General features: G+C 29.4%; 1 protein-coding gene across 1 annotated transcript in view; it reads left to right on the top strand.

The window, feature by feature from the left end:
- The window catches only part of LOC111622394 (AMMECR1-like protein), a 78,459-nt gene extending 65,845 nt beyond the window's left edge, over positions 1-12,614 (top strand). The window contains exons 2-3 of the mRNA XM_023364766.1: positions 10,615-10,729; positions 11,202-12,614. Coding sequence (XP_023220534.1) covers positions 10,615-10,729; positions 11,202-11,291 — 205 coding nt within the window. The 3' untranslated portion in view covers positions 11,292-12,614. The remainder of the gene's footprint in view (positions 1-10,614; positions 10,730-11,201) is intronic.
- The last annotated feature ends 956 nt before the right edge of the window (positions 12,615-13,570 follow it).

Consider the following 13,570-nt stretch of genomic DNA (forward strand, 5'->3'; position numbering starts at 1 on the left):
GTTGGATGGTCACTTGTTAAGTTTGCGTCGGCATTTATTTAGGAAATGTGAAAGTTTAACTGTCCCATCAGATATTCGTTAATGTTTTAATATCAAATTTCATCCAGGCCTTGCATTTAAATAATTTTTTGTGAGCTAGTTGATTTCTGAATTTTTGTAAGTGCTTTTCTGAACTTTTTATTTAAAAAAGAAATTGATAATATTATGGAGCCTAAAAAGGGAGTGTCAAGAATGTGCTCACCTTAGAAACCAAGTAAGAGATAATAGCCATGATAGAAAGTGGGCACAAGATGTCTGATGTTGCTAGGCAATATGGCTCGAACAGGTCTACAGTAGGCACAATCTTAGCTTAGAAAGATATATCAAGAAGTCTCAAGCTGCTAAAGGAGTAATGAAAATCACATCTGAGAAATAAAGAGCATTTTAGAGCTCATAATGGAACCTGAAACTGATCTGACGACAGAAGAACTCCAAGAATGCTCAAATGAAGAATATCAAGAAACTCAGCGAGATGCGTTTTCTTTTGAAAAAGAGGAAGACAAAGGAGACCAATGCCGACATCTGCTACTAAAGATCTTTTGAAGAAGTGGGAGAATGTCAGAACAACAATCATTCAAGTGGCATCCAAACCAGAATAAAATTAATGGAGTTGGGGATCTCTACAATTACAATACTATTAATTACTTCCAAAAAATCCTGAAGAAAGAGAAAAGCAATCGACATTGGACAGATTCATTAATCCCCACAAATGGAAAAAACATCAGTCATGTTTTTTCCATTTGTGGGGATTAATGAATCTGTCCAATGTCGATTGCTTTTCTCTTTTCTATATGTGTGTGTGTGTGTGTATTTTTACTATTACAAATAAATAAACGTAGTAAAAAATATATTTTTTTTTATTTTTTGGAGTCTCCAGAATGAATTAATCAAATTTCCACAAAAACCTATGGTAAATCGATAATAAGTTAATGAACAATTCGGATAACGAACAAAGTCTTGGAATGGATTGTTTGTTAACCGATCATCCACTGTATATGGATATATGGAGCTGTGAGTTATGCAATGTTTTTTTTAATCTTTAGCAATTTTATGTGAGGTATATGCCTTTGCATGTAATATACAGGAAATTATAGCATTTGTTTCCATTTAATATATGGTTCTAAAGTACATGGTGATTGGTGCTTACATATATAATAGTGTTTAATAGTAATAACTGGAATAAATGTAAAAATAAAATGTTCTAGCCTGTTCCAGCAAAAAATTTTTCAATTTTCTAATGTTTTCAGCTATCTATACAGCCATTATCAGAAATGAACATATAATAGAATAATTTTTAAAATTTAAATTTAACAGTGTTCCAAATATGAATCAATGACATACAATTGAAATAACATCAATAAATAATAATAATAAAGTATACAAAAATATATAATACATAATAATATATCATAAAATGTAAACAATAATAATAAACACTAGATTTGTTGATTATATAACAACAAATTACTGTGTAGTTTTGTCACTGTTGTGGTTTATAAGAAATTTCCATGCTGCTGATAAGCTCACTCCTTACAATTAATACATGTATTCTTAACAGTATTTTTGTATATGGTTATTTTTTCTAGAGTGTTTCCAGAGTGTTGTGTTTTGCATCTGTGAAATGTGGTACATTATCCAGAAGCATTGCCTTTATGTATATCATACTGATGTTCCTTGAGTCTGGTTGACAGATTTCAGGATGTGTATCCTATATATTTGCTTACCCTATTCTCTAGAGTAAAGGGTATTTCATATACTCCCAGGACTGTGCTAGGCTGTATTGTCATTATGCAATAAATCGTAGACCATATTGTTGCACTTCTAAGTTAGTTGTTTGTTGCCCTGTCTAACAGCTTTTCCAAAGGTGCTATTAAGCAACTTATGTTACCAGTACAGTCGTGGATGGAGTGGGTTTATTATTTTTTTATGGGGAGTGTTCTATGCTTGTATCTATTAACTAAGGTATTGATGGTATTTTGGCTTTATAATAGTGTTACAGATTGGTAAGTAAAAAGCAAACTTTTTAAATGTAAATGCAATAATCCCATTATTTACATAAGTAATTGATTTTACAAAAATAGTATGTAAATGAAAATCAAGTGGAATCATGCAGAGCTATTTAAGATAGGGAATCTGTTCCATATTCTCAAACACAGAATTTTACTCTTAGTGGGGGGTAGAAAAGTTTAACAAAAGTTTTTTAAATATATGTCTTTATAGATTATTGGTGATTAAAATAACACTCTTTTTGATGTAACTATCATTTATTTCCATAAAGTTGTTTATTTAAAATTTTTCAATAATATGGCATAAATAATTACAAGCAAGCAAGCAAGTTATTTTTAAATTTGTAAAGTTTTAAGAATATTCTGCTCCTTGATTCAATTTGGCAGCTAAGTCAGCCTGTTATATGTACTTACTTTAATCATTATATTACCAACTCTACTGATATTGAAAAATGAACATTAATTCTTCTTTTAAGCCACTGCATCTCAATAAAGTATTTTAGGAATAACATACAAACTTATCTATTTTACCAAATGACAGTATGGCTTTTTTTTTAAGTTTGCTTAATACAAATCTTACTTATATCTGTGGTTATCTTTGTTGTAAAATGAATAAATTACATATTCTCCTTTATTTTTCATTCATCTATAAACTGAGGATTATAAAGTTATGGAAGAAAATGCTTTATACTAAAACATTATTTGAATTTTTATTAAAACATCGTTAAAATGATAAATTAATAAGGAATTGTGACGAATCTATTTATTTTTAGCTTTCTACATGTTTATATACAGGTAACCCCTGTATAACACAGCACTTCTATAGCACGGATTTGCTCTAACACGGTTTGAGAATTGGTACCATCCCCCGTATAACACGGTACTTTTATATCACGAATTCACTCTGACACAGTTTGAGAAATGGGTAAAACCCTCGCACAACATGAAATGTAATAAATTTTTACATACTTAAGTACTAATAGTTCACGAAAATTATTATTTTCATGAACTGTTAGTACTTCAGTGTGTAAATTTTCTTTTCTCGTCTCCATACACGTGGTCCTTTGCGAAAATTGTTTCAATTTTGCCAGATCTCGATGCTTCTGCTTCTGGTGTTGCCAGATGTTTTTCTGTTATTCCATAAGTGCTTAGCACCATATAAGGAAAATTATAAAGATCTTTTAACTAGAAGCAAGCAATCTAAAATTACCTACACTTTTTGCAAAAGGTAAAGCATGAATCTGAAAATAATGCAGAAAAATGCTCAGAGGATAACAATAAACTTGCCAAAAATAAAATGCTCTTGGTTAATAGTGCTTTTAGTGATGACAAAGAAAACATTGTTTATATTAATATAAGAGAATTAAGAAAATTTTATTTAAATTTTCTTAATTCTCTTAAGAAAATTTTAATAAAGATATTCAACTTAATTATGAAAATATAGTAGCATGCTTTTTAATTTTTGGAACCTAACCCTCCTTTTCTTACTAGTTCTTTGTTTCACATAACACGGATTCGCATAACACGGCAATTTTTTGGAATGTAACTACCGTGTTATACGGGGGTTACCTGTAATTCTATATATATAAAATCAGAGTTATTTTTTTTAAGCCAGAATGAGCTAGTTTGCCGTATAGGTGGATAACATCAGAAAGTATTGGTAGCCAGCATGTAGTACTGACACTTGTTCAGAAAAAATAATTCTATATGTTCAGCATTATATGTATATATTAGCAGTAATTTTTTTTAATAGAAAAAGAACACTGTACATAACACACGTAATCAAAAAATCTTACTGGAACTAAATCAAATAATATAAGTAAACAATGCCTTTTTAACGATCCAACGAAAACATTTAATTCTCTGATAATGTTTTCAACCGATTTTAGCGGCCTTCATCAGTTACTCCAATATCAAAAAGAACCAAGTATTCGAAATTTACGTAATACAAAATTAAATAAAATTAAACTGCAGCTGCGTAGAACAACGGAAAAAAATAAAAATACATAAATAAATAAATAAAAATAAACAAATAAACTTAAATAAATAATAATGCCATCATCATGGATACATATATTAACTTGTGTTAGTATAAAATGACTTCCAAGCAGTTGCCAAACCTTCTGCATCTCTGTGATTAATACATTCCATGGCTATATGCGCTTTATGTATTTCTAATTTTTCAAGATGCTTCACTGCTTGTAATGATCTCGTGGCCCTAACGATCGCTGCACGATCCCAGTATACGGTTACATCCTGTTGTTTGGCAAATGCCGCCAGAACAGTACTATCGATGTTCCTACCTACAGAATATTTATGCTCATTTATCCTTTGTTTTAAACTCTGCATAGTTGCCCCAACATACACAAGGTCGGAATTAAACTGATGATCTTTTATAGGTATAGAATATATACCCGTCAAGTTATCCTTCTTCTTGTCATTCCTTAACATTCTATACACAGTTGGATTGTGTTGATATATTATTCGTAGCTTATTTTTATTGGCAACTTTCCTAACTATCTTGTTTAGAAATGGAAAATAATTAATTACCACATTTTTTCTTTGATCAATTTCGGGAGGCTGCTGGTTTTGCTTCTGTAGTGTTTTAATAAGTGCCTCAATCTCTTTTCTGTGGTATCCCTGTTGTGCCGCTGCCTTTTGTATGTAATCTAATTCCTCATATGTATCATATAAACTCGTGCAGTGGGTGTACACTCTTTTAATCCACACTCTAAACATTGCATATTTGTTTTTCTCCATTTATTTTCCTCATAAGCTTAAAAGAAATAACTGGAATGATAGCATCAAAAAAGAAACCATAACTAAGATTAAAATCATTTGCTGTCAGACTGTTTGACATAATATTCATCATTTAATAAAAATGAATGATTTATGCATTTATAGATTTTGTTTTAATGAAACTTTTCTTTTGTAATGGACAATTTTTATTTTGTTTAAACTGAAATTTTCATTATAATGGCATTCATTAAACTGAAACAGCTTTTGCATTGAACTAAACAGGAAATTGGCAGGAGATTCAAGGTAGATCTGTTATATTGAAAATTTTGTTAAATTAGTGTTCATTATATCGACATTTCACTATATATATAATTGATGTAGTAACAGTTGAATGGGGACCATTGCAGTCAGTTAACCAATATTATTATCTTGTGGTTCTGGCTAATCTGAGAGAGAGAGGAAGAACAGACCTGATCTGTGGAAGAACAATGCTTGGATTCTTCATCAGGACAATGCTCCAGCTCACAATGCACTGTGTAAAGCATTATACACTGAGTGGCCAAAAAATTAGAGACACCTTCTAATAATGAGTTGGTCCACCTTTAGCTCTGATCACAGCTGATATTCTTGGTACAGACTCAACAAGTTTCTGATACCGTTGCTGAGGAATGTTGGCCCATGCTAACATAAAGGCAGCTCTAAGTTGGATCAGATTGGATGGTGGCATTTCCAAGCTTTGAAGTGATATTTCAACTTTGTCCCACAAATGCTCTGTAGGATTGAGGTCAGGGGACTGAGCTGGCCATGAAAGCAGGTTAAACTATAATTGATGCTCCTGAGACCAATTGAGTACAGTGACAAGGTGCATTGTCCTGCTGAAAGTGACCATCTCCATCAGGAACATTACAGCCATAAACAAGTATATGTGATTGGCAACGATGTTGAGATAAGCTGTTCTATTCAGAGATGTGTCCACAAATATCAAAGGACCCAGTGAACTCCAGGAAAATATTCCCCACACCATAATTCCTCTACTACCCGCCTGAAGAGTTGTCATTTGGCAGGAGGGGTTCACGAATTCATGCTGTTTGCACCATATTATGATCCTGCCATCTGCATGATGGAGCAAGAAACAAGATTCATTGGACCAGAATACTTTTTTCCAGTCCTCAAGTGATCAATTTTGTCGTTCCTGGGCCCACAACAGGTGCCTTTTCCTATTTTTCTGTGATACCAAAGGCACTCTTGATGGTTTCCTGCTGCTAAAGCCCATTGTTTGCAAAGTGTGTTTTGTTGTGCATTGGGATATGCTGTGTGATGCACCTGCATTGAATTCAGCTGTAATTTGTCATGTTTGTTGCCCTTCTGTTGCTGCAGACTCTGCGTCCTAATCGCCTTTCACATCTCTCGCTCACCAGCCTTTTTCAACCAGAATTATCCATATTGCTTGAAGTATTTTTCTTAACTGCCACTCTCTAAACACCCAAGATACTGTTGGGCAAGAAAATCCTAAAAGAGTCGTCATTTTAGAGATGCTGATACCACTCTTCTTGCACCGACAATCATCCCTTGTTCAAAGTCACTTAAATCTTTCATCTTATCCATTTTGACATTAATTTCCATGATAACTACATTGTCTTAAGTTGAGCATACCTTATAGAAGCAACTCTGCATTGTTACATCACTCTACATCACTGTCGGACTGATTTACTTTCAAATAAGGGGAGTTTCTAATTTCTTGGCCACTCAATGTGTCTAATAATATCATCCCAGTGTTGGATCGCCTTACTTGCCAGACTTAGTTCATGTGACTTTTACCTTTTCCCAGAGTTGAAATCTGCATTGACAGTAGATTGGGTAAAGGAGAACAGCAGTGCTACTGAAGCAGATAATACCTGATGACTTACAACACTGCTTTCAACAATGGGAAATTTGTATGCAACAATGTATAGAGGGAGATATGTTAAAAGGGATAACAATTAAATTGTACAATTGTAATAATAATTCATGTTTTGCAACCAGTCTTGTTATTTAATAGCCACACCTTGTATATATTTATTGTTATAGTGAGCCAATATATTAGGTTGTTTGGAAAGTAATTTCATTTTTTACCACCAGAGGGATTAGTTGTATTTTTACAACTAATCCCTAAATCCTTGCCATTTCATTATACAGTAGAGCCTCGATTATCCGACCCCTGATTAACCGATCGTCCTAGTCGGCAAATTTCAAATGTCCACTAGTGATGTGGCGCTACAATATTTGGCTATGTCTTGGCTACTTTAATATTATTTTTACGTGTTTTAGCTGGCAACACTCATTCGACCACGAAAGGGAGCCAGTATTTAAACGAGGCTTAATTTTCTAATTTTTAACGATACAATAGCGACGATTATTATTTTAAAAAATTTTTGTTAGGCTTAACATCGATGAAAATTCAACGCGAAGTAGATTAATAGCGATATACTAATATACTAATTACATGGGATATAATAATATACTACACTAATAATGGATTTTTTCATACTTTTCGGTTATCCGATTTTTCAATTATCCGACCAACCCCAATCCCCAATTGAGTCGGATAATCGAGGCTCTACTGTAAATTGTATTGTTGTTATATATTTTGACAGCTGACAAGGCTTATTTGTAAAAATTTTGTTTGATTCTTTGCAATGTTTTTCCCCCCATCAAATATGGAAGATTGAAAGCAGCATTTTTGGCATATTTTGCTCTTTTATTACTGAAAAGGTAAGAATGCTGTTCAAGCAAGAAAAAAATTGTGTGATGTGTATGGAGATGATATATTGAAAGAATGACAATGCCAAAACTGGTTTGCAAAATTTTGTTCTGGCAATTTCGATATTGAAGATGTACCATGTTCGGAAGGCCAGTTGAGGCTGACAAAGACAAAATAAAGGTATTAATTGAAACAAACTGCCAAAAAACAACACGAAAATTGCTAAGAGATTAAATTTGTTGAATTCAACCATTTATGATCACTCAAAATGACTTGGTTTCATTTCAAAGCTCAACATATGGGTTCCACATGTTCTTAGAGATTTGCTCTGTCACATTACATTTGAGAAGCAAATCACAGATGTCAAAGAAAATGATCCATTTTTGAAGTGAATCATAACTGGTGTCTAAAAAGGGATTGCTTATAACAATGTTGATCTACAAGCCAACTAATGATGTATGTCATTGGACTAGATAACACTCATAATACTAATAAACAGGATTAGTTGCTTGTAGTTTTATAATGTATCAGGTTTTAGTGATGATGTTTTGTTTTATAAATGTTGCAAGCAATCATGGAGTAAAAGAGATGAGCCGGCACAAAACACTTCAAAAGCCAATACTCATCAAAAAAAGTGATGCTCTGTTTGGTGGGATTTTAAGGAAATTGTTTTTTTTCAAGCTTCTACCAGACAATTCCACAATTGATTTGAAAGTGTACTGTTGTCAACTGGATAAATTGAGTGATACCATCAAACAGAAAGGCCAAAATTGATCAACAGAAAAGGTGTAGTGTTTCACAATTGGTTATGCCAGACCTCACACAAGTTTGGTAACTCGTCAGAAACTGTTACAGCTTGAATGGAATGTGCTATCACACCCACCATATTCACCAGATCTGGCATCTGCAGATTATTATTTGTCTGGTCTTTACAAAATTTTTTAAATGGTAAAATATTTACTTCAAATGAGAATGTCAAAAATCACTTGGATCACCTTTGGTAAGCAAAGATCAGAACTTTTATGAAAGTGGAATCATGCTACTACCAGAAAGATGTCAAAAATATTGGATCAAAATGGTCAATATAAAATGCAACAAATTATTTATATATTATAAGAAAATTGTTTGTTTTTATGGAAAAAGAAATGAAATTACTATCCAAACGATTTAATACTATTACATCATAATAAAAATAAGACTTCTGATTGTATTGATGATTGTTACAGACCATAACACAAGTTTCTGTACATCATTCAAATGAAAATGCAAAGTTAAATATTGTTTATGTATATATTGGTATGTATATATGCACACAAAATCATAAATAAAATATCCTTTAGCACCAAAAAGTCTTTTATTTCTATTGAATTATTTTTGTTGTGTCTTAATATATTACATTGTAGAAAAATTAATTTGATAGTTTTAATACTCCACTATTGGCTAAAATCCTAACAAGTAATGGTTGATTTTGAATTGAATTATTTGTGTGCTCATGTGCATTAATGTTAAACAAATATTTTGTCAATCATCTGAAATACCAGAATGATAACATGGGAATTAACAGCATATAACAAAATGTATAATTGTGCTAACTAAATAGCTGTTTCTATTTATACATTTTATCAAATTTTTCTGATAATTGTTAATTTATAGCTTTTTTTTTTTAAAGTTTATTTACTTATTTCAATAAATATTTAAATATTCAAAATAAATATTTCCATCAAATAATTTTATAATCAAAATTTATCAGCAAAAATAGTTAAAACTACAATGAATTAGTTTAAATTTTGCATAAGTAATAATCATTATTTATTTAATGAATTGTAACATCTCATTAAATTGAAACAAAGTAAATGTGAATTTTAGTCAAAAAGAGTTAAGTTCATAGAAAAAATTACCCAAGTACTGCTTCTTATCAGGAGTCACGGCAGTGACCTCGCCAAATAAAAAGTCACTGACTGACTATATACAACAATCAAAGTTGTTGATTTTAAGGATTGATTTCTCTGCCTACCAAACACGAAGTAATTCTGAATATCTCGTTTGAAAGAAAATTGTTTTCTTAGGTAATGTGCAAAATTTCAAGATTTTCTATAAAGTGATTGCAAAAATATAAGCAATTGAAAAGTGCAAAAATTGCCAAAAAAGCTGTATTTTCTCCTCTTCCTCCTTTTTCTTCATCCAGTACTGCAGATGCTCATAGAGGGAAAAAAAACTACCTGTTCTAGAAAGCTCAAATTTTAAACTTAATGTATCGGGTTTTAGTGATGATGTTTGTTAAGTATAGAGGTTTATTTTGCAAGCATCAGTGAGGTGCTTGCAAAACTTCAAAGTCGATAAGTCAAAGTTCCCCGTAGAGCTAATTCAGTTTTACAGCTTAATTTTATGTTTATACGGATAAAATTGCATGGAAACAAATGAATTTTATTCAAAATATTATTCGGAATTACAAAAGCTCAAATTAATGCAAACTTTTTCTAAACTGCGTATCGAACATGTCAGTGTTGGTGATGCATTTGATCAATGACATATTCAGTCTGTGGTTGCCAAGTGCTGACCAATCTTATGTCTCGACATAATAATACAATAATTTAACAAAAACAATTGATATCCAAACAAAAATATCTGAGATGTAAAAAAACTTTTTCAAAGTAAAAATTTATGACAATTTAGATGACAGTCAAAATTTTTGTTGGGAGTTTTCCTTTGGTAAAGATACATTTGCCTTTAATTTAAGTGCCAAGCTTATCTTTACCAAAGAAAAACTGCTAAGAAAAATTTTGACTGTTGTCTAAATTATCATAAATTTTTACTTTGCAAAAGTTTTTTTTTACATCNATTTATTTTAAATGACATCTGTCATTAAAAAAACATAGCACATAAAATGATTATCCTTTTATCCGTTATAACTTAAAAAAGTAAACTGAAAAATTTACTAAACAGTAAAATTTTTGTTGTTTTTGTTTGAAATTACATTGTTTCTTTGTTAAATTTATTTTTACATTTCATTCAGATAAAAATATTAATGTTTTATATTACAGTTTTATATTAAAATAGTATGAATTTCAATCAATATCAATGTATTTATAGTGCTTTCAAGGATAGTCGGTTTAGCCCCATAACAAGAGATGAGTTTCCTAAGTTACATGTGTCAGTTTCCATTTTGCGCCACTTTGAAGATGCAATGGACTATTTGGATTGGGAGGTAATAATCAAGTGCTATGTTTTTATTTATTTTTCATTTAAACTGAATGTCTAAAAAATGAAATTTGGTTATAATAGATAAAATTTCTTTAAAAAAATTTATCAATAAAACTGTGCTTTAGACTTAACTATAAAAGTATTGAATAGAATAAAATGACTAAAAAATTAAACACATGCACTTGGCTGCAGATTTATACATTATCAGAGAAACTGTGTATTCACTGGAAACATTTTAAGAAACTTGGTGTTTTTAATTAAATATATGGAGTATTAATTTTTTTTTCAATATTAATATGAAATTAACTTTATGTTATGTTTAATTAAACATTTTATTTAATAAATTTATGAATTTATTATAAATTAAAAATGATTGCAGAAATTGGATAAATTTATAATTATATAAATACTTTGAAATTTTGTTGTAAATATAATATAAAATTATACTGATCTATAAATTAATTGAATATTTGTAGAAACAACTTTTACAGCAATGGAATTTTTATCATATGGATGAGATGTATACAATTATTTGGATAAGAGAGATGTATACAATCCATAAATGATGTAAGCATTTAAAACAAATTAAATTTCTAATTTGTTTTTTTCTAAATGCAAAAATATAGACTAAAATAATAAGAAGTTATATTGAATCTTCTTATTTAAAATTTTAATTAACTGACTAATTTTGGGAGACTAGAAAAACTGACTTTATCCTAAAAGTATATTCATAAAATAGACTAGTTAAAATTTCTTAATGTTTTCAAAACATTTCATTAAATTTACAAGAAAAATGAGATTTATCAAAATATTTCAAGAAGAAAATGTGATATCTACAATTAGTTCATGAATGTTTTTTGACAAGATTTTATTTAAAAAATAACAGTAATTAAAAAGGTTACATTTTTAATGGGGATAGTTTATTCTGAATGATTTAAAAATTTATTTAAATGTAAAACATTGACTGTCAAAACCATTGGTTTGTTTTTTTGTAAACATATTTGCAAATAAATATTAATTTACCATGCAATTTACAGTTAATGATAGATATCTCACACTATATATATAAACTTTTTTTATAATTACTGTATATATAAAGCAATTTGGTTAAATTTGGAACGTCTTTTGAATTTTGGCAGTAAATAAAGCAGACAAATAATCTTAAAAGTGTATGTATATGTCTACACCAAATATTGAGATGAAAATCTTGAAGTTGACTTATTAACTGGCATTTACAGTAAATGAAATAAATTTAAGTTTCTGTATATACATATGTAAATATAGAAATATGAATTTATTTCATATTTCATAAATGCCTGTTTATAAGTGAACCTCATCTTAAAATTCTGAAACTTATACCTGCTATATAAGTTGATTCCCTTTAAATTAAAAAATTAATCAGCTGTGAGAAATAACATTTAGTGGCATGTTTGTTTATACTGAAATTCTGTTATATTAATACAAGTATCTATGCTAAATAACTTTATCACAAATACAAGTTTTTGTTTGAAATATTTGTAATAGCTGGCTGAGTTACGGTAAGAGGTGCAGGGCAATTGCTAGGAGCACTTCTGTGATAAAGGTTAGCATTTCATACTTACTGTACAAGTAAACTCCTAATTTTGTAGAGATTTTTTTCAGGTTTAGAAATTTGACTTGCATGCTGGCATTTACAAAATCTAGTATCAGACTTGCAAAAAAAAATCTTGAATGGTAAAACAGATAAGAATAGAGTCAGGAGAAGAGTTTTTGAATGTTAATGTCATTAAGTAATACATATACATATGACTGAAATGCTCAGAATAGAATAGAATTTTTTAATTTACAAATGAGGCTGGTTATGTTTAAATTATAATTTTAATTCAAAGTTTTAAACAGTTGTGATTAAAATAGAGGAAAAATATTTTAAAATTAATACAAAAAATACAAAATATGAATGTGTAATTAAGTAAATCCAAAACAATTCCAAGTTCTTAAAAATAACAATAATAATCTGCTTTATTGGATTTTGCTTTAAGAACAGTTTTGTCTGAAGCACTATCAAGTAACCATGATTATCCTTTTATCCGTTATAACTTAAAAAAGTAAACTGAAAAATTTACTAAACAGTAAAATTTTTGTTGTTTTTGTTTGAAATTACATTGTTTCTTTGTTAAATTTATTTTTACATTTCATTCAGATAAAAATATTAATGTTTTATATTACAGTTTTATATTAAAATAGTATGAATTTCAATCAATATCAATGTATTTATAGTGCTTTCAAGGATAGTCGGTTTAGCCCCATAACAAGAGATGAGTTTCCTAAGTTACATGTGTCAGTTTCCATTTTGCGCCACTTTGAAGATGCAATGGACTATTTGGATTGGGAGGTAATAATCAAGTGCTATGTTTTTATTTATTTTTCATTTAAACTGAATGTCTAAAAAATGAAATTTGGTTATAATAGATAAAATTTCTTTAAAAAAATTTATCAATAAAACTGTGCTTTAGACTTAACTATAAAAGTATTGAATAGAATAAAATGACTAAAAAATTAAACACATGCACTTGGCTGCAGATTTATACATTATCAGAGAAACTGTGTATTCACTGGAAACATTTTAAGAAACTTGGTGTTTTTAATTAAATATATGGAGTATTAATTTTTTTTTCAATATTAATATGAAATTAACTTTATGTTATGTTTAATTAAACATTTTATTTAATAAATTTATGAATTTATTATAAATTAAAAATGATTGCAGAAATTGGATAAATTTATAATTATATAAATACTTTGAAATTTTGTTGTAAATATAATATAAAATTATACTGATCTATAAATTAATTGAATATTTGTAGAA

This window comes from Centruroides sculpturatus, unplaced genomic scaffold, assembly GCF_000671375.1.
Source record: "Centruroides sculpturatus isolate CEXI.00-Female unplaced genomic scaffold, Cexi_2.0 scaffold7, whole genome shotgun sequence".
Lineage (NCBI taxonomy): Eukaryota > Metazoa > Arthropoda > Arachnida > Scorpiones > Buthidae > Centruroides > Centruroides sculpturatus.